The following is a 25,466-nucleotide window of genomic DNA, read 5'->3' as shown; positions in this document are numbered from 1 at the left end:
AGAAGTCAAGAGTCACAGCGCAGCATATCCACAAAAATGCGTCTGCCATAGGAGCCCTCTGCATGCTGGAACATGGTAAGGTTGGGTGCACGGATGAATCAGATGAGGGAGAGTACCGCCTAGGCTCGTCAACCAGCACTCTAGGCCTGCGGAAAACAATGCTGTGTAGTATAGAGAAGTGTTGAAGGCCAAGAACGAAACGTACAATGGTAATGGGATGTGACGACCCTGAAGTCAGTGACACACAACCGCTAATATACTCGAGTGTCGTGCGCCGCGTTGTGGGATGTTTGTATCTGTTCGGTCGAGTCAAAAGCGTAGGACTTGATCGTAACGAGTGACGGCTCACGCTCGCAGGCTAGCTTGAGATAATACGATCGCTTCCCTCCACCGTTGCGAGAATAAGACCACGAGCATACTGATACATTTATAAGCAAGTCAGGGATAGACGGAACATTCGATTGTGCTTACCCGGAGTTCGTAACATCGCCCTGCCCGGCTCTTGTTTTGCGGTTGTTTCCCCGGCACAATGCGGTATTGTATCCAGTGCGCTCCGGGTAGGCGAGGATGTAGCAAGAATATGGTGTGTAGCGACGAGGACAGGGTGTCCGCAAAGGTTCGAGCCGCGCGATCGCGTGCCGCCTTGAGGCGCTCCTCCGCTGCGCTCGGAGTGCGCGGGCTCGGACCGCCAAGATAGATACCACCGAACGGCATGGGGGGTTCGAAGATTGGTGCGAACCCAGGATGTATCCGGAGAGTCGTCAGATGTGTGAGGCGTGCGAGATCTCGAGCAATGTGTGGCTGCGCAGGCCGTCAACATACACGTCAGCCCTCATCCCGCGATAGGAGAGAGACGCAAGCTTACCACGAGAGTATCTGCGGGCGCGTTCTCCGCACGATAGACGTGGATAGTGAGCGAGGTCAAGCGAGGGAACGCGCGCGGAAGGAAGCGCCACAGGGCAAACTCATGATCATCAGCGAAGAATTCCACAGCGAGCTCGGTGAGGTCGGGAGTCTGGCACCGGCTCAGCAGCTCCAACATTTGCGACGCGGTCAGCAGCGCGCCTTGCAGTTGCCGCTCGCGGACTCCGCTACTGGTCTCCCATATGATGTTGCCATAATATGGATACGAGTAAAGGAGAAGTCGTCGTAGAGTGGGGGGAAGATGACGATAAATCTCGTCCTCGAGGTTTGCATGGCATGTTGTGAAGGATTGGAGATGGGGCCATGGGCAGGCCGCATCGTAGTCTGACGGCCAGAGTATTGGAGCGGTGACGCCGGGCCGGAGCGTAAGCACAAGCTCCAGGGAACGAAGCTCGGGCATATTGCCAAGCGTGATCACGTACGGGGTCTCGGGGTAAGGGGTCGCTTCGCCACACATGAGAAGGTCGCGGAGACAGGGCCAATAGGAATCACGGAGGATGTCTAATGGGGCGGACTCACTAGACATCGTGAGGCTCTGCAGCGAATAGCTTGCTTTCTCCAGGAAGCAAGCGAGAGCAGCCCTCTCAGTAGGGAGCCAACGCGGGGCGGCTCGGGAATCGGAGAGCCTGTAGGTGAGCGAGATAAGAGGCGGTATAGTGATGGCGTCCAGATCCTCCACAGGCACTCCCATAACGCCAGAAGCAGGTAAGTTGAGCGCGAGCTCACGAAGTTGTGGTGTAGCCAGGATGGTTTTGAGAGACGGCCATGGTAGTCCGTCGTCCTCAGTGCTATATGACCAGATCGAAACCCCTCTGAGTAAGGGCATACTCTGTAAGGCGGAGGAGAGAAAATCGGGATCGAGATAGTCGCAAAACGACCTCAAAAGTGAGTGTGAACGGAGTGAGGGACGCAGCGCCACAAGCGAGAGGTGCCTAGAAGATGTCAACATCGTACAAGGAAATTTGTTCGATCACTTACATTATGTGCCCCCACAGTGATGTCGGAGGAAAAATAGGAATACCGAGGACAGATTCGTGCGTTACTTGACAACGCCTGAATAGAAGCGGCTCGGCAGCCTCGCGGATGGCCTTGCACGTGGCTGAGAGAGATTTGAGGCATCCCTGTAGCAGGGCCTCTTCCAAAATACAGCCCAACACGTCGAAATTCAAATCCATGAGACTGTGGTCATTGCACCGAGTCAGTGACTTTGTATAAGATGTTCAGAGGAGCTCACTGACAAGTATTTCGAACTGCCAAACCTGGTATCGCCAAAGCTTGATGAATCTGGACCTTCGCAAGAGCTGAAATTATCACCCCAGGGGTTCAGATCTTCGCACTGGGGGCTAGGATCATGGCCAGGACTAAGATTGCTATCTCCGGAGCTTAGCGAAGCACCCACGCTTGGGCCGTAGCCGGAGCGTGGACAGTAAGTGCGCTTGCGCATCCAGTGAACCAGCCTCTTGAGTGAGAGACGCATATCGTGGTGCAAAACAGTGATGAGGGTGAGTTGCTTTGAACTGGGACGCGGGTAGCTATACCATAGCTAGAGCTGGTCAGGAGAGAAGCGGACGGCCAGTGGCACTGCCGCCAAATCTTTAGCGCTTTACTGAGGCTGCGATAAGCGCCGGTTGTGTTCATTCTGCTCCCGACGACCATGTCCACGACCGAGTTTCCCTCCGCGCCCTAAGCTCGTACGAAATATAAAAGAAGGAACTATGGGCCTTCCATAAAGGATATAAGTACTCTCACTCCGATCACCGGTCACTCTGCACCACCATCTAAAACAGGCCTCGAGCACTCTAGCAAGTGCCGTTTGGTAACGTTTATCCGCGTTACCTTGCATATAGCTACAGTAAACTGACATTTTGGTATATGAAGATCCTGCGTGGTAACTTGGTACCTTCGCTCTCTGTATCCCGCCTGAGGACCGCTGTTTGCTCAGACTCGCGACGACACTTGCTCTGGGAACTGCGCTTGTCAACGCGGCCTCTGTGCTTAGGCTCTCTTCAACTAGATACCAAGAAACGGCTCTCCTTACTACACATTTCAACGATGAAGATGTCCCCGATGCCAGTCATAGATCCTCAAAACCCCTTCTACTGCCCTGCCGTACCTGCCGACATATACATGCAAGATCTGCGCTTTCAGCTGTCTTCAAACCCATGGAAATTCTCCCTCGGTCTTTACGAAGACTCTAAAACTGGCGGCGATGTCCTACTGTCCTTCCCTGTGCGCTTAAACGACGCTCTCGGCGCGGATGATGACGACGCCGACACCGACCCCACACCTGCACTACGGTCGAATCTCGCGCCCAAGAATCCCGCATATATGCTAGCCCGACGGAATCGCACACAGCTCTGGGTTCCTGGGGACACGCTCTACGAGAAATCTCGCTCGTTCTCGCCTGCTGGGGCTCTTGACTTGTCTGCCGACTACGATCTCTCTCCTGGTCGATCTCCTGTGGACTCGCCGCCGGCCTCTGCTCTGCGCGGTCCCCCGCTACGTGGCCTGTCTCCCATCAGCCTCAATGACGAGAGTTTCGCTTTAAGCGGGAAGGCGGATCGACTACGATTCTCCATGCACGGGCATGCTTTCGTATCTCCCGACGACCCAAAAGCACATGGAGTCATGAATGCTTCTGAACGTCAGTCCCAGTGGTCTCTGAATAGTATTTTATGCTTAACATCCAGTAGATGTAAGACTCCCCGATTGGGTCGGTTCGGAAACTCCCCGAAGCCTCGCCATACTTGTCGCGTTCCTGGAAAGTATCCTGCCTGGACTCAAACTCCAAGAGAAGCTCGAAGGAATCGAGACTACCCATCAAAACATCGCAGACGTCCTCGCTGTCGAAGGTATAGCACTATCTGTGTAAGGTCGCCAACCTTGCTCATACCGTGCTCGCCTCTAGGACGCCTGACAGCGCGAGTGCTGGGCTTGTTCCGCACATCCGAGGTCGAATGCCTTGATCTCGTCGGTTCGATGACCGACGAAGGAGGTCTCAATCTCGGGGCGCATGATATCCTCCGTAGTATGTATATCGCCTCCTCGATCGGAGTGTATGCTACTGATTACCGCACGCATCCTCAGCCCTCTCGCTCCCAGACGGCTTCCACTTCTTGCAAGAGCTCAACTTCTCTGGCGCGGTCCTCGACGACGCCGACGTGCTGTTCTTCAACCGTCTACCGCGTCTGTTGAGGCTGTGGCTGAACAATACGGGCATCAGCAATGAAGCGTAGGTTGTCCTTTCGTCGGAATGCATACTCGAACACTTACGCTTGAGATGCGCTAGGGTGTACCACCTCGTCGCCCTCAAACGAACGCTGGAAGAAGTGGACCTGTCCCACAATCCCCGCGTTGACGACGACGCCATACCTGCCCTCCTGACCCTTCGCAAGCTGCAGTTCCTCTCGCTCGTGGAGACGAACGTCACCATGGTCGGGATGCGGCGTCTTGCGCTGGAGTCGAACGCAGGCACCGAATCCGAGGATGACAGACGGCTATATGTCGAGGCCCCGCGCGTAGTCGAAGACTATCTGGACGGTAGGCTTCCCTGCACGCCTACTTACGTCCGCATCGCTGAGAAGTACCATATTGCAGACCTCGATGCCAAGTACCTCGTAAACCCGGAACCACCGCTGATCGTCTCTTCGGCCGTGGTGCCGCAATTGTCGGCTGGAGCCATCAAGCGGAACCTCGCTGCGCACGGGGTATGCAACCCCAGCATCTCCGCGAGCGGGACGAAAGAAGAGATGGCCGAACGCCTGGCTCGCATCCTGCGGGCGCGGGAGGGGGATCTGGCGGTGCAAGGCTTGCTTGGGGAGACCTGAGCTGGTGCTCGTTCTTGAAGTAGCAATGTCGCATTGTTTGTAAGATTATCGAGGTTAAACCCTTTTTATCACGGCTCAGTATTGCGATGAATCTCAGAGCTTCGCATTTGCTCTAGTATTCCGTGGTTCGCTCATCTCATAGACATTCCAGATTCCAGCAATATTTTCGTGTACTTCGTTAATTATGGGAGGACCGGATCCCGTCAGCGGGAGCAGTGGGCTGCACCGGCCGGCCGGGCCATCGGCTGCCATCGGCCGGAGGAACCTCTCCGGTGCCTGAACGTTAAACAGTTTAGGCAACTTCGCTACCAACCTCCTGCCATTTTGACTGATGCCCTGCGTCATCGTACCGCATACCGCCCACCAGCGCGTCTCTCTGTAGAGTCTCAAATCCCCCCAAAGCACCTCCTGAATGTGCGTAGACGAGTCTTATTATACCCGCGAGCACTGGCTGATGCTTTATATTGACTCGGACGCTGTGGATGACGATGTTGGCAGTGGATTTTGTCCGTCCGCCGCCATGTCTACCGTACCAGGGAGCGGTGGGCTCGTCGTGCCGAGCCGGATGCAACGTATCATTGAGCAACCTGGACATCTATCGGTTGCCCAAGGAGGTCAAACCTTGCGAGAGTTGTTCAGGCAAAGTGCGCATTTAGTCACCCCATTATAAGTTTAGTCCAACATACTAAAAGGTCATTCATAGATTCTATCACGTTCAATCCTATGCTCCTCAGCCATTTTGCCCAAGCCTGCTATTTCGGCGCGCTGGATGCAGTCAAAACGGTGCGTAGCACACGATGTTGCCTTCATTTCACTATACTAAATCGTGGTCGTGACAGGCAATGGAAGCCGGAACTGCACCCGATCTGAATGGCCACGAGTCAGCCTACAAGTACGGGTACGCGTCACTCGTTCTGTTCGGCTCGCAGCGGGTCCGGCTGCAGTCAGGCGAGCCGTTGGACCACCCCGGCATGCTCAAGTACCTCCTCGAACACGGCCTTTCCCCGAGCGTCCCGGACATCGTCGGCTACACCGCGCTGCACCACGCATGCATGGCGTACCCGCGTGCAGACCTCGCGCGAATCCTGCTCGAGCACGGTGCCAACCCGAACGCGCAGGACCGGTTCGGCGGGGTCGCGCTCATGGGCGCCCTGCAGAATGCATCTGTCGACGCCATCGAGGTGCTGATGGAGTTCGGCGCGCGCCTGGACATCGTGGACGCGGATGGGCACACCCCGGGGGGATGCTTCACTATGTATGGCCCGAGAGTGACGGCGGTCGTGGAGAAGTGGAAGCGCAAGCGGGCGGGCGTGCCGAAGCCCCTGGACGAGAACGTGTGCGCCATGTGTCGAAAGGTCTCAGACAAGCCGCTCAAGTACTGCTCGAGGTGCCATGCAACCTGGTACTGCTCGCAGACATGCCAAAGTGAGCGTCTGTTGCATTTCGGCTTCGCCGTGTCTGACTGCTTTTCCGTCAGAGCAAGATTGGCGCGCGCACAAACCCGTGTGTCGCTCGTTATCGGGGGCCGCAAACACGGTCACCATCAAGCCGTTCTACTCGCAAGAGTTCGATGCCTTGCTGCCAGTCGCCGACCTCGCGCGCAGCGCGCTCGGCTACCCTACGCAGGAGCAGGCGTCCCGCAGCACCCGCGCCGTCCAGAAGCCGAACATCCCCGCAGGCCAGACGAGGAAGATGATCATCAAAGTGCAAGTGAACCGCGCGGTCCCCGACGGCGACCTCCTCGTGTACGACAAGAAACGGACGTTCGTGTGCATGGTCAGAAAGGTCGACTGCGCGGACGGGTACACGCAGGTATCGCACGCCGTTCGCACGAAGGGCGTGGCTGGCGCGAAGGCGTACTTTTCGGCGGAGATGACTTCGCCGGATGCCCTGGTCGTCAAGGTGTCAGAGGTTTTGGCCGAGCAGCCTTTTTGAATCTGGATATTCCTGTCTGTTGTATTGAATCTTACTCTTGGAAGAGGCTTCGTGGAGATGCCGTCCGAGGTGTACTCATAGAATATTTCATAATTCGGACCCTCTTAGCATACAACAAAGACATATAAGTACACTCGCCCAGACCGCTTGCAAGGAAACTCAGAAGGCCTGTTCGGCCAATACCTCAAACACTTTAACGACGAGCGCATCCGGCGACGTCATCTCAGCAGAAAAATACGCCTTCGCGCCCATAACGCCCTGCGTGAGCACGGTCTCTGACAGCCGCATGTACCCCTCCACGTTGTCGCACTTCCGGATCCTGCAGACCAAGCTTCGCTTCTTGTCGTACACCAGAAGGTTTCCGACATGCTTGTCCGATGGAAGGCCAGCCTCGACGTCCATGGGCACTTGCACCTTGATGATCATCTGCTTTGTCTGACCGGGGGAGATGCGCGGGATATGGACGGAGCGCGAGTTCCGCGCGGGGCGTTTATCGAACGGCTGGCCGAGTCTCTCGCGTGCCATGTCTGACCAGGAGGCCAAGGAGGTGATCTCGTCGGAGTAGCACGGAATGAGGGTGATGGTGCTCCCGGCGCAGAATGGCTGGCAAGTCGGCTTGTGATTCTTCCAGTCCTCCTCTGGGCGCAAGATCAGTGAAGCGACGCCGCGGGAGACCCAAAGCTTGACGCACTCTGACACTCCTTCGAACAATACCATGTCGCATGGCACTTGGCGCAGAACTTGAGTGGTCCATCTGCCCTCGCGCACGTCGCGCACCGCTTCTCGTCCAGAGGGTTCGCAGTGCCCGCCCGCTTCCTCTTCCACTTCTGCACGACCGCCGTCACTTTCGGGCCGCACTGAACGAAGAAGCTGTCGGGCGTGTGTCCGTTCGGGTCCGCAACGTCCAGGCGCGCGCCGAACTCGAGCAGCACCTCGATCGCGGCGATCGACTCGTTTTGGAATGCGCCTATGAGCGCGACGCTGCCGAAACGGTCCTGCGCGTCGGGGTTCGCGCCGTGCTGGAGCAGGATCCGCGCGATGTCTGCGCGCGGGTGGGCCATGCAAGCGTGGTGGAGAGGGGTGTAGCCGACGATATCTGGGGTATTTGGCGATGCGCCGCGTTCGAGGAGGTACTTCAGCGTCCCGATGTGGTCTGCTAGATCTCCTCGAGTGGATGAGAGTCCGGCCTCCCGTGCACCAAAGAAAAGGAGGGTGACGTATCCGTGCTTGTATGCTGTCTCGAGCGTTGTCAATTCGGGGGCAGCGCCGGACTCTACCGCCTGGTAACATCAATGAACGGGCTATACTTATGAGAAGCTCATGGAAAGCTTACTTCTTTCACCGCCTGCAGGTCACCCCAATAGCAAGATCGCGCGAATGGACGCAGAAGAGCAGAGGAAAAGTTGAGTGAATCTAAAATGGAGGAAATTGCGACATGTTAGACTTGAGGGCTCTGTAGAGAATGATGTGGACACCTTGCTTCTGCGGTAAAGAGCACGCAGCTCTCTTTCGTCGGATGACGATAGAGCCCCAGACTTGTCGAGGAGCTGTCGCATATCATTACTCACTATGTAACCTCCGCTACCCGCAATTTTCGACATCTTAAACCGTGTATATGTCCCACAGCGTGAGTATGCGTGATACTCGTTCAACCGTGCGCAGATGAGGGTAGAAGAGATCGGTCAAAACCCAGGCGCTCACCTACTAGCGCTTCGTATTCGGTGATTGCCGAGGCGTTCAGTACATGGCCATGGCGCATTCGGCGCCTGCGCTCAACCATCTTCAATCGCAGCCACACCGCTGTTACGAACTCTCTTAGAAGATGAGCTACAGTCATGTGTGGATATCGTTTGGTTACATCCGCCACCCCATCGACCACACGAGCATTCGACTGCGACCGCTTTGCGCCACGCTATCCCCCTGACCCCCGGCCGCGCTACGATCTTCACAGCCGCACGCAGAGGACACCAGTACTATCGTTTATGGGATCGGTTACTCGTGTAAGATAAAGGTAGGCGCCATCTTGCATCCTCCGAACGCTCGGAACCAGATCTGACGCCGGTACCTTCTTCAGGCGCTGCGCTTAGCCCTCCACATCTGAACCTACTTAACATTGCCGCAGCGGTGATTCCAGCCAGCTCTTCTTCAGTGACAATGCCACGACAGGGTACGGCGCTGTACGTGTACTTGAAGCTCCTTAATGCACTGATCCTGTGTCCATAACGGCAGTGCAAGACCGCTTCTGCCCATCGTGCTGCTCGGGTTGATACAATAATAGCCTCCGTCCACGTTCGGACCAACGCCACCACGTCCGCCCCCGTGCGGCTTCGAAGTCATAAGGTCATCAGGATTTGATTATACAACACCTTCGTCCTCCGCATGAAGCGGTGCATATCGACCGCGCTCGAGTGAACGTCGGACACGCCCCTCGTCTTCTCTGTCACTGAAAGGCGCTCCCCAAGGACAGCATCGTGGAATTCCCATAAGTCGGGGCGCTGACCGGGTATATCAGGGCGCAAAGGATGTCTATCCATTCCTCCTGTCCAAGCCATGGCCGCCACATCTCCACGCTTATCCGCTACTGATACCCCCGGGGTACAGCCTGAAAGCTTCACGTCGGATTTTGATGAGACCTTCGGTGCCCTGCTTATCGGTGCCTATGTAGGCCTCGCGTGAGTACGCTATATTTTTCCGTAACCAAGCCCGAGATTTTGCTGAACTAGACTAGCCTCTTCGGCCTCAATGTCTATCAGACCCTGCGATATTTACGGATGTACACGAAGGACGTTCGGCGTCTGAAAGTGACCGTGAGTAGTGCTCAGATGTGGTACTGCTACGAATCTTCCACTCATGTTGATCAGGTCATCACTGTGTTGTATGCTGCTACTTACATCTAAAGCTAAGTGTCGCGCTCAACGCTTCCCTTAGCTTGATAGATACTCTACACTCCGCTTTCTACATTCATGTATGGTAGGACGCTTCGACTGAATATCTTAGATCACGCTCAATGACGGTAAATATGTAGTTATCATTATCTCGTCACCGGCCAATCAAACCATGTACTCTTGGACGACGGCCTTTGGTGAGTCGGTCGTTCGTCGAAATGAGGCCCAGACTCGAGAAGGCCTGACTTGATCTGTCCAGGTCTGTTCGAGTGCGTACCCCCTACCGTTACAACTATTAAGGGTCATACATTTAACCGCATTCCCCCATGACAGCTTAACACTCCCCTAACAGTAAGTGTAACGTCTTTATATGCAAGGAGCACTATTTCCAACACTTTTCAGTCTATTATTGTAATCGTTGTGCAAACGTACGTCCCTGTATGCAAATTCCTACCGCCCGTAGGCCAACAACTAGGACCAAATGACATGTAGATTCTACGCAAGGCGTATCTATGCCAGTACGTCACCAGTTCTCACTCTTAGAGTAGCGTCCAATGCGCGTGCTCACTATGGCTACGCTCAGTGGGGCCACAGTACAAGGTTCCTGTATTCATAGTTGTACGTCCCTCGAGCTCCTCTTTTCTCTCAACTACGGACATTAATTGAAGCCCTCCTAGGTAGCGCTCATGCTGGGCGAAGCAAGTAAGCACGGCGCCATCTTCGTTCTCGGCGCATGCTGAATAGTCCCAATCCTCGCCCAGTTTCAGTAATGTGTCAGTCTTGATTTCACCAGCGATCATTACTCTGAGAGTGTAGCTGACCACGAGCATTTACAGTCACGATTGTTGATACGTTGCGTGGCTCCTGCATGCTCGTCATCCGCCTCGGCTCAACGACCGTTTTCACAGTTTTACCATCCCTACGTTCTCCCGCTGGCAAAGCCATGTCGTGCGTACCGACACAGTCGCAGTACCTGGCCGCTGCTTGACCATCTACATCGCTTCTGCAGTGGCTTACGGCTATCCCATACGGATTCTCCCTAGCAGCGGACGTTATACTCACGAGCACGCTGATCATCATGCTGCACCGGAGTCGGACGGGGATGAGACGGTAAGCCTATCTATCGTGCTTATCCGGAACGCCAGCTCAACTAAAGCCGTGCAGTACGGACTCGCTCTTAAATGTTTTGATAGTGTACACGATCAACACAGGTGCCGTACCATCGTCCAAGACTGATGTCTATATCTCACTCGGTTCTGAACTCTCAGGGCTTCTGACAAGGTTAGCGAGTGTACTTTGTTAGTACGTAGCGCGGAAATTCACCAAGTTAATTTACAGTACCCTTAGCATCCTATGTGTTGTATTCGTACGTGTATTTCACCTGTTCGTCTCCGGTGCACCTAATCGGGCGCGCGAACAGGCGACTGAGCCGCAAAAGTTCTACTACATCGCCCTCAATATGCCCATTACCAAGTGTGCGTAATCCTCTCATTGCGGCTTAAACAACCCTGATCAAGGAACGAACGCAGCGTACGCCATTTCCATGCTCGCAGTGTGAGTACGAGTGGGCCACCTCGCGCTTTCCCCTTTTCCTGCGGGCTGATGCTCTATCCGGCGTTTTCAGCCTGAACTCGAGACGCGCTCTCGCGGAGCGTGCGCGGGACATTCAAGACCTCGGCACCTTCGGGATGACGATACCAAGCATCACTACCGCCAACATTGCGTTCGACCGACGACGGCTGTCGTTTGTAAGTCCCTTTTGTGCGCTCTAGTTTACACGCTGTAGCTCATGAAAATGTCTAGAATCATGGACTCTCGACACAGGAAACCGCGTTTCATGACGACACCACCCTGGATCTGTCTGAGCTCGCCCATGCCGAGTACAGCGGTGCTAACAAGCTTGTCGATGGAAAAGAAGTAGGGATGGGACCAGGGGTTTCCAGCGCATGAATATTAGCTGTGCGTTAAGGAAATACTGTATTACAGTACAAGATCCAAAACAAAGATACTGAGAAGCCCGTGATAACAAGATATTCGTCATCACCCGCCACGTCCAGATGCATGCGTGCCGCCCGCGACTAGCGCAGCCCTTCGCGCGACTCTAGACGTCCTCCAATAGGCCACCGAACTTGAGGTCCATGCGAAGATGCGGACACTCCTCGCTCTCGGGCCGTCCGCCTGAGCTGTCCGTCTCCACCTCCGTCTTGACGCCCACTTGTATCTGTGCGGCGCTGTTATCGGGGACCTTGTTCCGCCGGGTCAGACGCACTGGAATGCACAAGGAAACCGACTAGCGCACCTGAGGCACGTCCCAGCGCTCTGCTTTAGCGAGCTCGTTCGCGCGGGCGATGATACTCCTGCCGAGGGCCTTCAAGTTGCCGTGGAATATCTCCATGCCGCAACTTATGAACAGGCGGCGCGAGTTCAAGCTGTTCGTGTTCGTGATGTGAGTACTTCGTCGTTGTATAGGAACACGGAGGCACCACGCACACGGAGAGCAAAGTGTTGGCGCTCACTGTAGGTTTCGATGAGAGACGTCAAGATGCGGAGTCACAGATGTACGCACGTCTGCATGTGATGATGTTAAACGACGCCCAGCGCAGCTCGTTAGGGTCAGCCACAGTCTGCATATGAGCAGAGTTCTTAGCGACGGATCTGTGCTCGTGATCGTGAGCGTAACATACCAAGACGAAGGCGGCAGTGCTGCATAGACTTCAGCAGTAATGGCATTAATGTAAACTCCATGACATGATGACAGTTTCTCACCCTATCAGAAGACCTGTATGTGCCGAATGAGGATCATTCTCTGGCGCATGGGGCTGGGGTAGTCTTGACGCACCGGAGTTCACAACATAGAGCATAAAGACGTCTAGTAGCGTGTCAGTCCTATGCGTGACGCCTATCAGCCTGTTTCGAGCCAGTGCGACGATTTGAGGTCATTCTCACTGTTCGTGACGAGCCCTGCTACGCCTCAAAGCGCGAATGATGCACCCAGAGAGGAGTATGTCGGCGAGGGCGGTGAAGCCGTAACCGATGCGTGCGACCCAATCCAATGCTTTCGATTCGCTCACTTCGAATGTCCCCGTAACATACCTAATTGTGTCAATTGTGAGTCATTTGTAGGCAGAGAAATCAGCCACTTACATCTGCCTGACCGACACTATAGTCCGAGAACCCATACAGAGCAGCCGGTGAGCTAAACCAAATGGGAATGGCATCTGACGCGGGCCCACCTGAGCTGCAGCCTGAGCACAATATGTCAGTAATCATAGGTATGCGAGCGTGACGAAGTGCATACCAATCTGTGTCAGGAGGCATAGTATCTTGTGACGTTTCAGACACGAGAGAAAGAAAAGTGCGCAGCTATACTCGACGTACTGCGATGATGGCGATAATCTTGTGCCAGGAACCGACTGTAAATGTGATATTACAAGGAGAAGGAGAAGTCGGAAGGCGACGACATACGCATGGAGACCCTCCAGGCAAAGAATCTGGAAAGTATCAGCAGCCTGAGGAGGTGGAGGTATATTAAGGCCATGGTTTCCTCACATCTCAGCGATTAAGCCGACCACGGTCTATGGAAATAATATAGAGCACTGTCGATGTTCACTGATATGCTGGATACTCACAGATAGGAGAGGCACGACCTGCAACGTGATGGATTGAGAGCAGATTTTGAGTCTGCTGGACTGGACGCAAGTAAGGATACTCACTGCTACAGACCTGGTGTACGTTCAAGTCGTCAGCGATCAGACGCCAAAAATGCGCGTGAACGAGCCGTACCAGACTGGCGTCTCGAGAAGCGCATTCGGGTTGTCGTAATTCGTTGTGAGATAGTAGTAGCTACCAATGAACATGATCAGTAATCCATATACTTTTCTGCCAGTCTGAGAAACGGAGAGATCCTACCATGAGTGCATTAACGCGGCGGCATGCATCGTTTCGAGTGGCCTGTCGTGTGCTATGTAAACAAGGGGCCCGGATGTTTGCCTATATGCCTTACATAACGATAGCCACCTACGATCATGATAGTGAAGGTCAGCTCTGGGGCTCATTAGGCAGTTCGGAGAAGTGTTACCAAGATTCTAATATATGTCGTATCCTTGGGGAACAGTCGACAGTAGCGGTAGAGCTGGTGTACGCTCAACCCGTAGAGCCTACGATGATCAGTCACTAGATGATACTCGAAAGAAGAGAAGAATCACGCACGGTAGGCTGCAGAACGTACCTATCAAATAAGCACCGAGCGTGGTATCCAAGGCCAGACCGGATCCAAGGCTACTAGAGAGAGGTGGCAAGGCTGGTCCCGAGATGCCTCCGGTCATGTTTGTACTGTATGGTAGGGACATGGCAAGGCAGGGGTTACAGGCCCTCCCTGAACCTGACAGGGGGGTATAAAATGCACAGAGACGGACGCGCATATAAATACCACTCAACTGAAAGCTGCGATTGAGTTCTTCACGAAGACCGCTAGTCCATCATCATCATGATAGAGCGAGACGCTGTGAACCCGTCAGGAATATGACAGGGTGACCTGCTATGTGGGATGGATAGTTGAAACTCTAAGCAAACATGGCACTATAACTGCGCACTATAGGCTAGGAAGGGCTTCTGAGCCCCTCAGTAAACGCCTGATACCGCATGCGACGTTCTTCCACAGGATATGGGTGCTCCATGTCTGGTTCGGAGCAACCCTCGACCACGGTACACGCCATGGTTACCGTATAACAGATGTCTCGTCGACATCGTAACCTACTAAAGGGGATAAATTCTGGATGCATCTGTGGTACATCTGTTAGGGCATTCAACTCGACAGCGAGGTGGTGGAGCAGGGTCGTACCTGTGCATCATCGTTCCCCACGGACCTGAAGTAAGCAAACAATACACACACAAAATCAGAGCTGAGAACCCTACACGCTTCCCGATAAGTAGATTGAGTCGCGTTTGGATGGCGTATGTCGCACGCTTTACTTTAGATCGTCTTCCTCGAGCGCCGCCCGAGACCGTAGCTTTCTGCCTTCGCTAGCTAAAGCTCTCATCTGTTGCTTGCTGTAGCTTCCGCAAAACAATCCTCACGTAGACTGGTGTTAATCGCATGACACACTGTGGACATAGCAAGGGAGGACAAGAGAGAGCGAGAGAGAAAGAAGGAGAAAGACGAGAGAGCGTGCCCAACGAATGAGCGATGGGCGCTAGCTGTCGACAGCCGCCGCATCGCCGCCTCCTCGGAAAGAATCGGATAGCATGAATTCCATCCGAGCCGCTCTGCTCACTGGCGGTAATCGGACGAACTGCGCGGGGAACCTACTCTTCGCTCAGGCTGAGGCCTCTTAAGATTATGTGACGTTCGAGGTCGAAGAAGCACAAATGACCGCATCGCGGCTCGCTCTAGCTCAAGATAACCCACGATCAAATCCGGACCGAAATTATTGGATCGTCTTCAAGTCGCTACTGAGAACGATATTACCTGCTCTGGTTTACAAAGTGCAGGGGGGATTTCAAGATATGTACAGAGCCTACCGACTGTCGGGCTGGTGGTCAAAGTGGATTCAAAAATATTGATAGGATCCTGCGCGCGAAAACCGGATCATAGCAAATAAGTACACGGACGTAAGAAAGTCATCACCACTGCGCGGACTATGCATCTTCAAGCTCCAAGAGCGCGCCCTTTAAATCCAGACGAACGCGCGGACACTCCCCGCTCAATCTCTGGGCGCTCTGATCCGTTTCCGTCTCTGTCTGGACGGCGACCTTGATCGGTGCGGCGCTGACGTCGGGAACCTGTGCCGCACCCATGTCAGTGTGTCGCGGCCTCGGGGTGATAGGTAGCGGATTCTGAGCCGTACCTGGGGCACATCCCAGCGCTCGGCCGCCGCGAGCTGATTTGCGCGTGCGATGATGTTCCTGCCGGCCACCTTGCCGTCCAGGATCTCCATGCCGCGAGTGAATGACATCTTGCGCGAATTCAGGCTGATTAGGTGTATCAAGGTGCGATAGAATCAGTGCCTCGTTTGTTGGACGGCACGACGCGAATTCAGTGCTTACACGGAGAGAAGAGTGTTCGCGGCCACTGTATGGAGTTCTTACCAATGAGTGATGACAGAGAACCACATAAATCTAGATGACCTACGCCTGCATGTGACGAAATTGAATGCCGTCCAGCGCATCTCGTTAGACGGGGCCAGTGCCTGTATCACGGTGATGATGAGGAAGTTCAGCGATCGAAGCGTGTTTGATTAAGCTAACTTACAAACGTACCAAGATCATGCCAGGGATGACGTTCATGATCCTATGTCATCCGAGTCTTGCATTTGAGAGAGCCGCGGAGTATATGGAATAAGTTTCCTCACCCCGTCAGGAGACCTGTGCGCCATGTCATCAGTCACGGCCTTCTCGAAAAACGGACATGTAACGCACCTGTATTCACAACATAAAGCATGAAGAGATCCAGCAGGCTGTCGCCCTTGCTAAAGGTGAGCATTAGCCTCGCTGTCGTGCGGGGATGTGCAGCAGGGGGGAGTTACCCTTCGCTGTGGGCTCTGCTGCGTCTCATGGCACGAATGATGCACCCGGAGAGCAGTATGTCGGCGAGCGCCGCACACCCAAAATTAACGGGGGAGATCCAGGTCGTAACCCCGCCCGCAGTAGTACCCTGGAGCCCAGAGCTATGGAAGCATTCAGTGCTTAGAGGACTTTGCATAAAAAGACTGTCTACTCACATCTTCTTTGCCAGTACTATCCCCACACCGAATGATTACTGCTCAACGCGGACACTAGCAATATGAAGACTTAGAGCCGACGCACCCACGGTGAAACCTGATCCTCAAATGTGAGCAGGATGTTGTGCGACGACGACGAAGTGACTCACCAAACTGCGCTAGAAGAAGAATAATCTTGTGCGAGTCAGGAATATGGTAGCGGCGTATGATGAAATGACGAATCGACGTACAGCGATGGCGGCGATGATCCGGTGCGTAGGTCCCACTACGGAGTGGGTCGCATAATTTCATGAGGCGCCACAACGTTCACTGGAGAAGTTGTGGAAACATACGCAAGGAAACTCGCCGAGCGAAAAAGCTGACATACAAGTTGTATTAGCGTGAGACTACTGTCATAGTAAGCAGTATAACATCCTTACATCTCCGCAACTAACGCGACTATGTTCTGCAATCCAGTCCATCACTGGGTGGGATTTGGGTGCATGCGACATGATATTACTTACCGACGCGACAGGTTGGGCCTACAGCACGACAATATCGATTCGCAGTTCGTGTTCATTTGAGAGTCAGAGATGGTAGACGTACCGTGATGGACCTGTTGCCGTTCGGCCATATATCAGCGTGGAATACTGTGAGATCGTGGGACGTACCAAACCGGTGACAATAGCGCAACTGGGTTGAAGTAATTCGTTGTGAGATAGTGATAGCTACAGGTTGGCCGTTAATGCTGTTTTATGCGTCGTCCGCAATGGTAGGGAGAGATCGCACCATACGTGCATCGCCAAGACGACATGGACCGTTTCCAAAGTCCTGTAGCCACACGAATATGAGATACGGCAGACTTGGCACACACGAGTGATCTCACATTACTGTGGCCACCTGTATTCAATGAAAATTAGAGATAGTAAACTTGGAGATGAATCGTGCACAGTAAGAGCTCACCAAAAGTCTAATGTACGTCGTATCCTTGGGATACAGTCGAATATACCGAAATAGCTGATGTAGGCTCAGCCCATACATTCTGTAGCTGTGTCAGCTTTATAGAAACGCATGAAATACCCATATACGAACGGCAAGCTCACGAAGGTACCTAGCAGGTAGGCGCCGTACGTTGTGTCGAGCGAGAGACCGCCGGAAGTCGGCAGGTCGCTCAGGGGAAGGGGAAGGGGTAGACTGCTGGGGATGGAAGTGCCGGACATGTTCGGTGTCAATGGGAAGTGGGCCACGGAGGTTTCAGGGGGAAGTCGCAGTCGTACTATAAGGCCGCGTCGTGCGAGAGACTTTATGGCCTTCAATCTTCAGTTGCGAGACTTGATTGGTCGCAGAAGCGCCTCGACATTCTCGACAGTGAGAGGGTGGGATACAGTAGTGATGACTGAAATTGAGTCGTTCGGGAGAAACACCCTAACGACATCATCAAGATGGGTTCATCGAGGGATAGGGGCCCCGTCAAAGTCGTGCTCCCTCTTCTCTCACGTCAGGGCGTGGGGGACCCAGAAGCAGAAGCAGGCGCGCGGCAGTAGGCTACAATCTCGCCGCATGCTTGATACGAACCTCCAGCACCAGTGCCCGGGTCCACCATCACGCGATAGACACAGACTGTCGCAAAGATTTCATGCGATATGAATCAGCCTACAATTCATTGGGAGAAGAACTTACTATATCGATCTCTCACCATCGAAGTTATGAAAGCGTGTCGGATTCAGCGCCACGCCACACAGTGTCTCCAGTAGCTGTGCACTGTGGGACAGATCAGTGTCGTGATCGAGTCGGCATAGAATATAAAATGTTATGTACCAAAAAATTTGTAGTGATGTTTCATGGAATCTCAGCCACTCTCAACCTCATTGAAATCACCTTCCGAGAGTAAGTACTTACCTCGTCGCTACCCACTGATGTGAGGGTTTTGCTTGTTTTTCAGCTTAAGTCTCTTTCAGGAGCCTCCTGAGACAGTGTTCCAAACGAAGAGTACCGAAATACGTCGCTCGACCTCCGGACCAACTGCAGGATCATGATAAGTAGCGACGGAGGACGTCAAGAACTAAGATTGCCGATGATCAAACCGCCCTATCAACAAGTGTAGGACTTAAGACGGAGGGTCTTGTATTCATCTTTCAAAGCCAAGCCCTGTCGTAGCAAAAAACTTGAGATGCATGGCTCTGCGAAAGGTAGAGGGAGCAGCTGAGAGAGGAGGAGGAAGAGTTGTCTCGAATCTTTTCTCGACTCCGAGTCGCTGCGGATTTAGCACAGCCACACACTGAAATAGTCCAAAAGTTGCGGGTCCCGTCCAACCACGAGCCCAATCAGGAGCCCCCTCGTAGCCTGGTGCTTTGGCCAACTGCTCTCCGTAATAACCCGAAATCCAGTAAGTCTTTCTGAACCTGTATCACCATTTCATTACGGCGGCCACAGCACTTACTAGACTGTCTAGACCGTCCGAACAACTTGAACTTGATTCGAACATGGAAGAACAGACTTCTACGCAGGGCATTTCTGCCGAGCACGCTTCAAGCGACAACGTCAAGGAGTCCATCGAGGAGATATGGTATCTCAAGGAGATCTCTTACAAGCCCGACGTGGACGGCCCGCCCCGACGGTACAAGATCATAACACAGAACTTCAACGGGTTAGCCGCATCCTGTGAAGCTTGCATCTCACCGGACTCCCTGACATCTTTCCTACAGTCCCTGTTCTTTTATTGCGATTTGTAAATTGAGTGGCTAGTCGAGTGCGTATCGCAGGTGGCTAACCCATCCCTGTAGGCAACATCCTTATCCTGCGGGAGCAGATACAGATCCTTCCGTTCGAGCGCACCACCGTCTCATACGACTACCTTGCCCGTTTGGTAGCAGAATACCTCCTGACAGAATGCCCCGACGTCGACACGTCAGCTGCCCTCAACATCATGCCAGCGACACGCAGTGCGTTACTTCGTCGTCTCATCATGACGTGGCTGACACGATAGCCGCCCAATAGAGGGCATGGATCTCAACCCCCTATTCACAGGCTCAACTTTGTTCAGACCGCAGGGATCTGGTGGCGAGCTCAAGCTATTCGAACAGGCGGGCATCAAGCTCGTGCACGGCTGGCTCGTGGACCCATCCAGCTCGGAACATGCCGTGCTCTCGCGCACCAAGGACTACGACTCCTCCGTCAACCTGCTGGTAGAGGCAGACTACGCTACGAAGGGCCACTTGGTCATCTCTGAAGAGCCTGGACCGTCGTCATCACAGGAAGCCGGCCCGTCGCGTCACGATTCTGCTTATACCCTCACGCCAGAACAGCAGCGCAAGGTGGAGGACGGTAAGCCCCGCCATTTTCACTCCAGTTCTCGCGCTGACGTGTACACTCGGCATAGCACTCGCAATCCGCAGCTTCATCGAGAGCTCGCCCTCGCAGCTGACGTACTACGGGCTCTTCACGCTCGCGGCAGAGCTTGAACCTGGCGCGCTCGTAGCGCTCTTCCGCAGCTCGCACCTCTCCGTGCTGTACAAGGCTCCCGGCGCGGATGGTGCGCTGTACACGCTCGTAACAGACCAGGTATTCTTGCACGAGAGCTCAGTCGTGTGGGAGCGCCTCGAGGACATTGACGGCGGGTCGTCGACCTTCGTCGACTCGGACTTCGTGCGCGCGAGCCCGGCGGGCGGCGACTTCGCGGGACATACGGCCGAGAGCGCCCTGGCCGCGCTCGAACAGCAGACAAGGGGGCTGACGCTGGCCGAGAGCGCAGAGTGAGTGCTCTGCTCTGTAGAGTGTTCGGAGATGACTGAATGCATTTCTAGTGAGCACCTCGCGCGACAGCTACAGGCCGAGGAGGACGAACGCGCTCGGGAAGCGTATGAGAGACGTAACCGCCTACAAGTACAAGAGGAGAAGGAGCGCGAAGAGCGCGAGCGTGCGCACGCTGCCCGCCAGCGCGCGATCGACACGGCAGTCCGTCCCAAGAAGAAGACGGACTGTGTCATTATGTGATGGGTGCCCATTTTCTCGCTATACTGTACAATCATTATATCCTGCCCTTGGCCTACTTGGCCACCTTCTTGCATCGGATCTTGTGGTGGGGCCAGTCTCCCCTCTGACAGGCCGCCGCGCAGTACTTCGCGGTCTTGCATGCGCCGCACGTGAGCAGCGTGGCTTGCCCTGCCGGCGCGCGACCGCAGAACAGACAGATCGTGCCGAGGAGCCGCTTCCGCCGCCTGTCCTCGTCGTCGACGACCCTCCACGTAGGCATGCGGAAGCCGGCCCCTGCGAGCCTGCGCGTGTTGTCGACCATCGCGCGCACGGCCTTTCCGTCGGTGTCGTTCACGTCGATGTTTCCGCCGTGGTCGAGGAACCACTTGAGCGCGTCCGCCGCCCTGCGCACAACCTCCTTGTTCCTCGGGTCCCACGTCATGACCTGCTCGTGGGCGGGCGTGCCTCCGTACCGGTTCCGGTGGTTCACGTCCCCGCCCGCGTCGTAGAGGACTTGCGCGTACTCCGGTTCGAACGCGGGCTTAGTTGTGATCGCGTGGTGCAGTGCGGTTGAGCCCGACAAGTCTGTTCCGTCGACGGGGACCTTGACGTCGTTTATGAGCCACCGGGCGATGGCGAAGTGCTCTTTCCGCGCCCCAGGGTTGACGACGAGAAAGCAGAGCAGGATGAGGTTGTACACCGGGACACGGGTCGGCCCCCATCGTTTAGCGTAAATCTCCTTGGTAGCCGCCGCGCGGGCTGCGACGTCATCGCTTGCCAGCTCGCCGTAGTGCGCGAGCTTGTCGGCGTACATGGCTTTGAGCCCCTCAAGGTCGCCTTGGAGGACTTTGCGGCCGAACTCGTCGAGGTCTGTGGATGGTTCCAGGCCACAGCTAGAAAAGTGTGTACGGAGCCGCTGGGACTCCACTCCTTTCAGGAGTTCGTTCCTGCCGCTCGAGTTAGCCTCGCGAGTCATGAGACCCACCATGACACCTACGTGCGCAGTAAGTCCTGCAGCGGCCTGCCATCGTTCCTGTCAGTATATATGCTTGCTACGAGACTTTGAGGAAAACTGACCTTCCCATCCCGGAGTCTGTCGGAATGTGCTGTTGTGAGAGAAGTCGTTCAAGGCCAGCGTGAGCCATTCTGTCGAGATGATCGAGGGCTAAGACTACTTATGTGAGTCAGGGAACATCAGAAAATATGCTGAGCATAAGGATGTTTACCTGGATAGTACAAGTGGCCGTCGAGGACAAAGGGTTTTGGAGAGGTTGCTGGAAAAACATGAACAAGTTGCAAATGCTCGTTTCCTTTTTCGGCGAGCCGTGCCGTGGGAAAAGGAAGCGCCGCGCTGCTGGTACAGACCTGAAGCAGCGCGCTCATCGGTCCTGCTCTCCGCCTCCTCCCCATCCAACTCTGCTTCGCCACCGTCCTCTCCTGCGCGGCAATATTCTTTCAGGGAGTGCTCGGAGATTAGGGCGGCCTGTGAGTACACTTGCGCGTGCACAAGACGAGCCACGGCTGAAGGTCTCTAGCACGCGGGATTACCGGCGGACATACAGGAATATATTCCGCTCCGGCAGCTCAGCCAATCGGCCGCCCCACATTTCGACCTCGCGCGTTTCGCCATGAAGTTCAGGTGTGCAGCCTCCTACAATGCAAAATAGCATGGCACTAAACGGGGAAGGTTCGCAGCTCGTCGCTCAAGTTCAATGCGGTGGCAGAGTGGTGGGACGAGTACATTGCGTGCGTCTGTGCGTTTTCCATCGTATCAATATGAATACCGACAGCGCGCAGCTATGAGGCGTTGAAGAAGCACGTCTACCAACTCGAGAAGCAGAAAGTGGGTCTCCAGGAGTCTTTCCACGACCTCGAGGCGAATGAGCACTCCGCTCTTATCGGCGCGGGCGCGGACGCAGCGAGCACGGACGCGCTCTTCATCCCTCTCCTCGACCGCGAACTCAAGAAGGTCTGCCTGTTCTATGAGACGGAGGAGCAGCGCCTGTCGGACGAAGTCACCGCGCTACAGCAGGAGGTTGAGCAGCACGAGCTGAACGGGCCGTATGCGGGGCCTCAGTACTTGGACGACGAGGACCCAGACGATGAAGACGACGACGATTTCGACCTGCACAGTCCCATCCGGAGCGGCGAGTCTCCTGCGCGGCAGCGCCGTCGACATTCTCGCTCGCTTAGCGCTGGAGTAGGACCGTCAGGTACGTGCGGCATACATATCATGCCTGCCAGGGCCCAGGGCAAACGCCTACCCATACTGTCGGCTATGCGTATACGTACCTGGGCTCTGTTGCCTGGCATTACTACATTGAACCATCCCCGACCTTATTTCTCTAGGCAGCAAGCTGAAGTTCGGCGGCACACGCAGGTATAGCGTCTCGTCCGACGAGCACGACGAGATCGAGGCGAGCACCGCGTCTCTTGACCCGAACGCCGAGCAGCACGGAGCAGGGCGCGGCGCCAGCCGGTCACCATTAGTTCGGGCGAAGTCCATTGCGAATAAGCTGAAAGACAGCCTCATTTCGACGGGCTCAACGAGCTCACAACCGGAAACAGTGTGGAACGCGCGCAACAACTACGCGCAGGATACGCAGCTGCTTTTCAAGCGCAAGATCACGCGAACATATGTCCTCGCGACGTCGCTGCGGTCCTATGTGGAGCTTAACTACGCGGGGTTCCGCAAGATCCTGAAGAAGTACGCTTGTCTTTCCACCCTGCGCACGCCCGCTGACTGTATCCCGCAGGTACGACAAGGTGACGGACAGCGACCTGCAGGACCGCTACCTGCATGGGGTGGTCGAACAGTCGGCGCCCTTCCAGCAAGCATCCAAGGACCGACTGAGCAGCAAGATTTCGGCGCTCGTGGACCTGTACGCGCGCTGTGTTACACATGGGGACGCGGTGGAGGGCCGCAGGCAGCTCAAGCTGCACCAGCGCGAGCACATTGCCTGGGAGCGCGACACCGTGTGGAGGCAGATGATAGGCCACGCGCGGCGCGGCGGGAGCGACGACGCGGGCATGGCCACGATGGGCGGCACCCTGATCATCGAGCCGGAGCAGGGGCTCCTAAACGTGCAGACGCCGCTGGGCCGCATAAAGCTGACGACGAAGATGTTATACGCGGTCGTGGCGGTTGTGGTGTTCCTAGTGCTGCTGAACGTACAGACGGTGGACGGCGCGGAAGCGAACAAGTGCATGGCAATCCTCGTGTTCGCGACGATCCTGTGGGCAACGGAGGCTATCCCGCTCTTCGTAACGTCTACGCTCATACCTGCACTGCTGGTAGTCCTGCATGTTATTCGCGCGCCGGATGGAGAGCCTCTGCCACCACCTGCCGCCACTAAGTACGTGGTAATGTTCGTTACGCATGCCTTTTTTGTTTGCTAACGGCCATACAGGCACGTATTCTCCGTCATGTTTTCGCCCACCATTATGCTCCTCATCGGCGGTTTTACCATCGCGTCCGCACTCAGCAAGACTGCCATCGACCGCGTGCTCATCACGAAGGTCCTCAGCTTGGCGGGCACGCGGCCAAGCACCGTTCTACTCGCGTTCATGGGCGTCGCGTGCTTCGCGAGTATGTGGATCAGCAATGTCGCGGCACCTACGCTGTGCTTCACCCTCATCCAGGTACGTAGCGCCGTAAGTTGCTGCCCACATGGTCACTAACATTCGCACTATAGCCTATATTGCGGACGCTCCCCCCGAAGTCCTCGTTCGCTCCGTGCCTCATCGTGAGTACCCAACGCCAGGCGCTATCGACCTTGGCTAACACCCATGTAGATCGGCATCGCGCTCGCAGCCAACATCGGCGGCCAGAGCTCTCCCATCTCCTCCCCGCAGAACCTCATTGCGCTCGCCGCGATGGACCCCCCTCTCGACTGGGGTTCATGGTTCGCGGTCTCGCTGCCCGTCTCCGCGATCTCGATCGTGCTCATCTGGCTGTTGCTGCTCGTGAGCTACCGTCCCGCGCGCTCGCCCGACGGCGAGGGCGACATCGAGATCAAGCCCGTGCGTGCGCCGAAGGAGCGCTTTTCCGCGAAGCAGTGGTGGGTCTCGTTCGTGTGTCTGCTCACGATCGCGCTATGGTGCGTTGCGCACTCGATCCAGGACGTCGTCGGGGATATGGGCGTGATCGCGATCCTGCCCATCGTCGCGTTCTTTTCGACGGGCGTGCTCAAGAAGGTATGTCGGATTTTAGACTCGTGAGTTGTGAGCTGTGAAGCTGAATGGGCTCGCAGGATGACTTCGAGCAGTTCCTGTGGACCGTCGTGTTCATTGCCATGGGCGGTATCGCGCTCGGCAACGGCGTCACGAACAGCGGGCTGCTGGAGGTCCTCGGTGACGGGATCCGCAGCGCCATCTCGGGCCTCGACTTGTACCCCGTCGTACTGCTCCTTTCCGTCATCGTATTGGTGCGTTTCGTCCGCTCTCCTGCACGTCTCAGCCCTTATTTATATATTCTTCGCGTAGGTAATTTCGACGTTCATCAGCCACACCATCGCGAGTGTGTTGCTCGTACCGATCGCGAAGGAAGTGGGCGCAAGCATGCCGGGCGACCGCTCCAACCTGCTCATCTTCATCACCGGCCTGATCTGCTCGACCGGCATGGGCATGCCTGTCTCTGGGTTCCCCAACCAGACCGCGTATGTTGCCTCTCGATTTCAGAAAGAGCACCACTGACGCCGCTCACCCTGTTCAGTGCTACACAAGAGGACGAGATGGGCCAGTTATACCTGTCCAACGTCGACTTCCTGAAGAACGGGGTGCCTGCGAGTATCATCGCGACATTTGTGAGATTGCCTTCGTCCGCTCCCCGTAGCGTTTTGCTGACACAGTATGCTTCAGGTTGTAGCCACGGTCGGATACCTGCTCATGAAAGCCATTGGGTATGTTTCTCCCAGTCATGAAAGGAGGTAGTTGCTGATGTCTTCTGTAGACTATGATACTCAAGATCACGGCCTCGATGTACGCCCTTCCAACGTACAATGTTTCCTTGCTTGGCTCTCGTTCGCACCTGGACCCGGGCACCTATCTAATGCACACTGGTCTCGAATATATCGCATGTATAGAACATACCTACATTTCAGTCAATATTTCTGGGTGCCTCACAGAAGCGCAATATCGGTCGTGTACTGTTCGAATTTGATATAACAGAGCAAGGTATGTCGCAAAATAAACCAAGAGCGGGCAGATACAGGCACAGAGGCAAA

General features: G+C 55.2%; 10 protein-coding genes across 10 annotated transcripts; 5 read left to right on the top strand and 5 right to left on the bottom strand.

Moving 5' to 3' along the window:
- Positions 1-358: 358 nt before the first annotated feature.
- Positions 359-1,450, bottom strand: TRAVEDRAFT_49012 (uncharacterized protein; the record flags this gene model as incomplete). The annotated part of the gene is made up of 3 exons (XM_008041225.1): positions 359-418; positions 472-801; positions 866-1,450. The coding sequence occupies 3 exons, from the start codon at positions 1,448-1,450 to the stop codon at positions 359-361; spliced, it is 975 nt and encodes a 324-aa protein (XP_008039416.1).
- A 1,532-nt stretch (positions 1,451-2,982) lies between these two features.
- TRAVEDRAFT_21430 (uncharacterized protein) lies at positions 2,983-4,751 on the top strand (the record flags this gene model as incomplete). The annotated part of the gene is made up of 6 exons (XM_008040885.1): positions 2,983-3,568; positions 3,618-3,776; positions 3,833-3,952; positions 4,012-4,156; positions 4,214-4,464; positions 4,522-4,751. The coding sequence occupies 6 exons, from the start codon at positions 2,983-2,985 to the stop codon at positions 4,749-4,751; spliced, it is 1,491 nt and encodes a 496-aa protein (XP_008039076.1).
- A 1,268-nt stretch (positions 4,752-6,019) lies between these two features.
- TRAVEDRAFT_29859 (uncharacterized protein) lies at positions 6,020-6,784 on the top strand. Its single transcript, XM_008040995.1, has 2 exons — positions 6,020-6,176; positions 6,229-6,784. Exons 1-2 carry the CDS (start codon positions 6,095-6,097, stop codon positions 6,684-6,686), a joined length of 540 nt encoding a protein of 179 aa, XP_008039186.1. The 5' UTR covers positions 6,020-6,094; the 3' UTR covers positions 6,687-6,784.
- A 61-nt stretch (positions 6,785-6,845) lies between these two features.
- Positions 6,846-8,097, bottom strand: TRAVEDRAFT_126296 (ankyrin; the record flags this gene model as incomplete). Its single annotated transcript, XM_008041760.1, has 3 exons — positions 6,846-7,324; positions 7,378-7,966; positions 8,020-8,097. Coding segments are annotated over 3 exons (1,146 nt in total), but the record flags the coding sequence as incomplete, so codon positions are not given.
- Positions 8,098-9,236: 1,139 nt separating this feature from the next.
- Positions 9,237-11,521, top strand: TRAVEDRAFT_49008 (uncharacterized protein; the record flags this gene model as incomplete). The annotated part of the gene is made up of 21 exons (XM_008041224.1): positions 9,237-9,358; positions 9,415-9,493; positions 9,548-9,561; positions 9,615-9,656; positions 9,712-9,768; positions 9,831-9,840; positions 9,905-9,922; positions 9,974-9,999; positions 10,064-10,089; positions 10,155-10,189; positions 10,249-10,273; positions 10,333-10,344; positions 10,408-10,523; positions 10,581-10,681; positions 10,736-10,782; positions 10,840-10,852; positions 10,910-10,937; positions 10,992-11,046; positions 11,101-11,125; positions 11,196-11,319; positions 11,375-11,521. 21 exons carry the CDS (start codon positions 9,237-9,239, stop codon positions 11,519-11,521), a joined length of 1,122 nt encoding a protein of 373 aa, XP_008039415.1.
- TRAVEDRAFT_29858 (uncharacterized protein) lies at positions 11,506-14,108 on the bottom strand. Its single transcript, XM_008040994.1, has 22 exons — positions 14,008-14,108; positions 13,781-13,951; positions 13,650-13,728; positions 13,575-13,588; positions 13,481-13,522; positions 13,355-13,414; positions 13,285-13,294; positions 13,201-13,218; positions 13,121-13,146; positions 13,037-13,062; positions 12,950-12,984; positions 12,870-12,894; positions 12,805-12,816; positions 12,716-12,731; positions 12,518-12,664; positions 12,411-12,457; positions 12,338-12,350; positions 12,256-12,283; positions 12,138-12,195; positions 12,062-12,086; positions 11,871-12,000; positions 11,506-11,816 (listed from the first exon to the last, which is right to left on the bottom strand). Exons 2-22 carry the CDS (start codon positions 13,894-13,896, stop codon positions 11,673-11,675), a joined length of 1,071 nt encoding a protein of 356 aa, XP_008039185.1. The 5' UTR covers positions 13,897-13,951; positions 14,008-14,108; the 3' UTR covers positions 11,506-11,672.
- Positions 14,109-15,208: 1,100 nt separating this feature from the next.
- TRAVEDRAFT_49006 (uncharacterized protein) lies at positions 15,209-17,489 on the bottom strand (the record flags this gene model as incomplete). The annotated part of the gene is made up of 21 exons (XM_008041223.1): positions 15,209-15,352; positions 15,418-15,541; positions 15,617-15,641; positions 15,702-15,759; positions 15,830-15,860; positions 15,922-15,934; positions 15,989-16,038; positions 16,096-16,236; positions 16,291-16,306; positions 16,376-16,387; positions 16,440-16,464; positions 16,521-16,555; positions 16,623-16,648; positions 16,710-16,735; positions 16,794-16,811; positions 16,876-16,885; positions 16,941-16,997; positions 17,059-17,100; positions 17,156-17,169; positions 17,233-17,311; positions 17,362-17,489. 21 exons carry the CDS (start codon positions 17,487-17,489, stop codon positions 15,209-15,211), a joined length of 1,074 nt encoding a protein of 357 aa, XP_008039414.1.
- A 1,263-nt stretch (positions 17,490-18,752) lies between these two features.
- TRAVEDRAFT_170018 (uncharacterized protein) lies at positions 18,753-20,464 on the top strand (the record flags this gene model as incomplete). The annotated part of the gene is made up of 6 exons (XM_008041759.1): positions 18,753-18,916; positions 18,975-18,997; positions 19,053-19,211; positions 19,267-19,593; positions 19,649-20,021; positions 20,073-20,464. 6 exons carry the CDS (start codon positions 18,753-18,755, stop codon positions 20,260-20,262), a joined length of 1,236 nt encoding a protein of 411 aa, XP_008039950.1. The 3' UTR covers positions 20,263-20,464.
- An 81-nt stretch (positions 20,465-20,545) lies between these two features.
- Positions 20,546-21,395, bottom strand: TRAVEDRAFT_150657 (uncharacterized protein; the record flags this gene model as incomplete). Its single annotated transcript, XM_008041758.1, has 3 exons — positions 21,319-21,395; positions 21,243-21,262; positions 20,546-21,192 (listed from the first exon to the last, which is right to left on the bottom strand). Coding segments are annotated over exons 1-3 (735 nt in total), but the record flags the coding sequence as incomplete, so codon positions are not given.
- Positions 21,396-21,665: 270 nt separating this feature from the next.
- TRAVEDRAFT_170015 (Sodium/sulfate symporter) lies at positions 21,666-25,339 on the top strand. Its single transcript, XM_008041757.1, has 14 exons — positions 21,666-21,726; positions 21,777-21,880; positions 21,937-21,987; positions 22,039-22,454; positions 22,591-22,948; positions 22,998-23,597; positions 23,652-23,883; positions 23,937-23,987; positions 24,037-24,438; positions 24,495-24,668; positions 24,727-24,899; positions 24,956-25,046; positions 25,102-25,142; positions 25,193-25,339. The coding sequence occupies exons 2-14, from the start codon at positions 21,870-21,872 to the stop codon at positions 25,197-25,199; spliced, it is 2,607 nt and encodes an 868-aa protein (XP_008039948.1). The 5' UTR covers positions 21,666-21,726; positions 21,777-21,869; the 3' UTR covers positions 25,200-25,339.
- The last annotated feature ends 127 nt before the right edge of the window (positions 25,340-25,466 follow it).

The sequence above is a fragment of the Trametes versicolor genome (assembly GCF_000271585.1).
Source record: "Trametes versicolor FP-101664 SS1 unplaced genomic scaffold TRAVEscaffold_7, whole genome shotgun sequence".
NCBI lineage: Eukaryota > Fungi > Basidiomycota > Agaricomycetes > Polyporales > Polyporaceae > Trametes > Trametes versicolor.
Note: the sequence above shows the minus strand (reverse complement) of the source record. Positions and strands in the feature narration are given on the sequence as shown.

Excerpts from the sequence above, each read along its gene's own strand:
- TRAVEDRAFT_29859 (XM_008040995.1), top strand. The coding sequence starts at position 6,095 with ATGTGTCGAAAGGTCTCAGACAAGCCGCTCAAGTACTGCTCGAGGTGC. Across the intron at positions 6,177-6,228 it reads CTGCTCGCAGACATGCCAAA|AGCAAGATTGGCGCGCGCAC; the intron begins GTGAGCGTCTGT and ends CTTTTCCGTCAG.
- TRAVEDRAFT_29858 (XM_008040994.1), bottom strand. The coding sequence starts at position 13,896 with ATGACCGGAGGCATCTCGGGACCAGCCTTGCCACCTCTCTCTAGTAGC. Across the intron at positions 13,415-13,480 it reads GCCGCGTTAATGCACTCATG|CTACTACTATCTCACAACGA; the intron begins GTAGGATCTCTC and ends GTTCATTGGTAG. Across the intron at positions 12,895-12,949 it reads AGATTATCGCCATCATCGCA|ATACTATGCCTCCTGACACA; the intron begins GTACGTCGAGTA and ends AAACGTCACAAG.
- TRAVEDRAFT_170015 (XM_008041757.1), top strand. Across the intron at positions 23,884-23,936 it reads TGTGCTTCACCCTCATCCAG|CCTATATTGCGGACGCTCCC; the intron begins GTACGTAGCGCC and ends TTCGCACTATAG. Across the intron at positions 24,669-24,726 it reads TCCTTTCCGTCATCGTATTG|GTAATTTCGACGTTCATCAG; the intron begins GTGCGTTTCGTC and ends TTCTTCGCGTAG.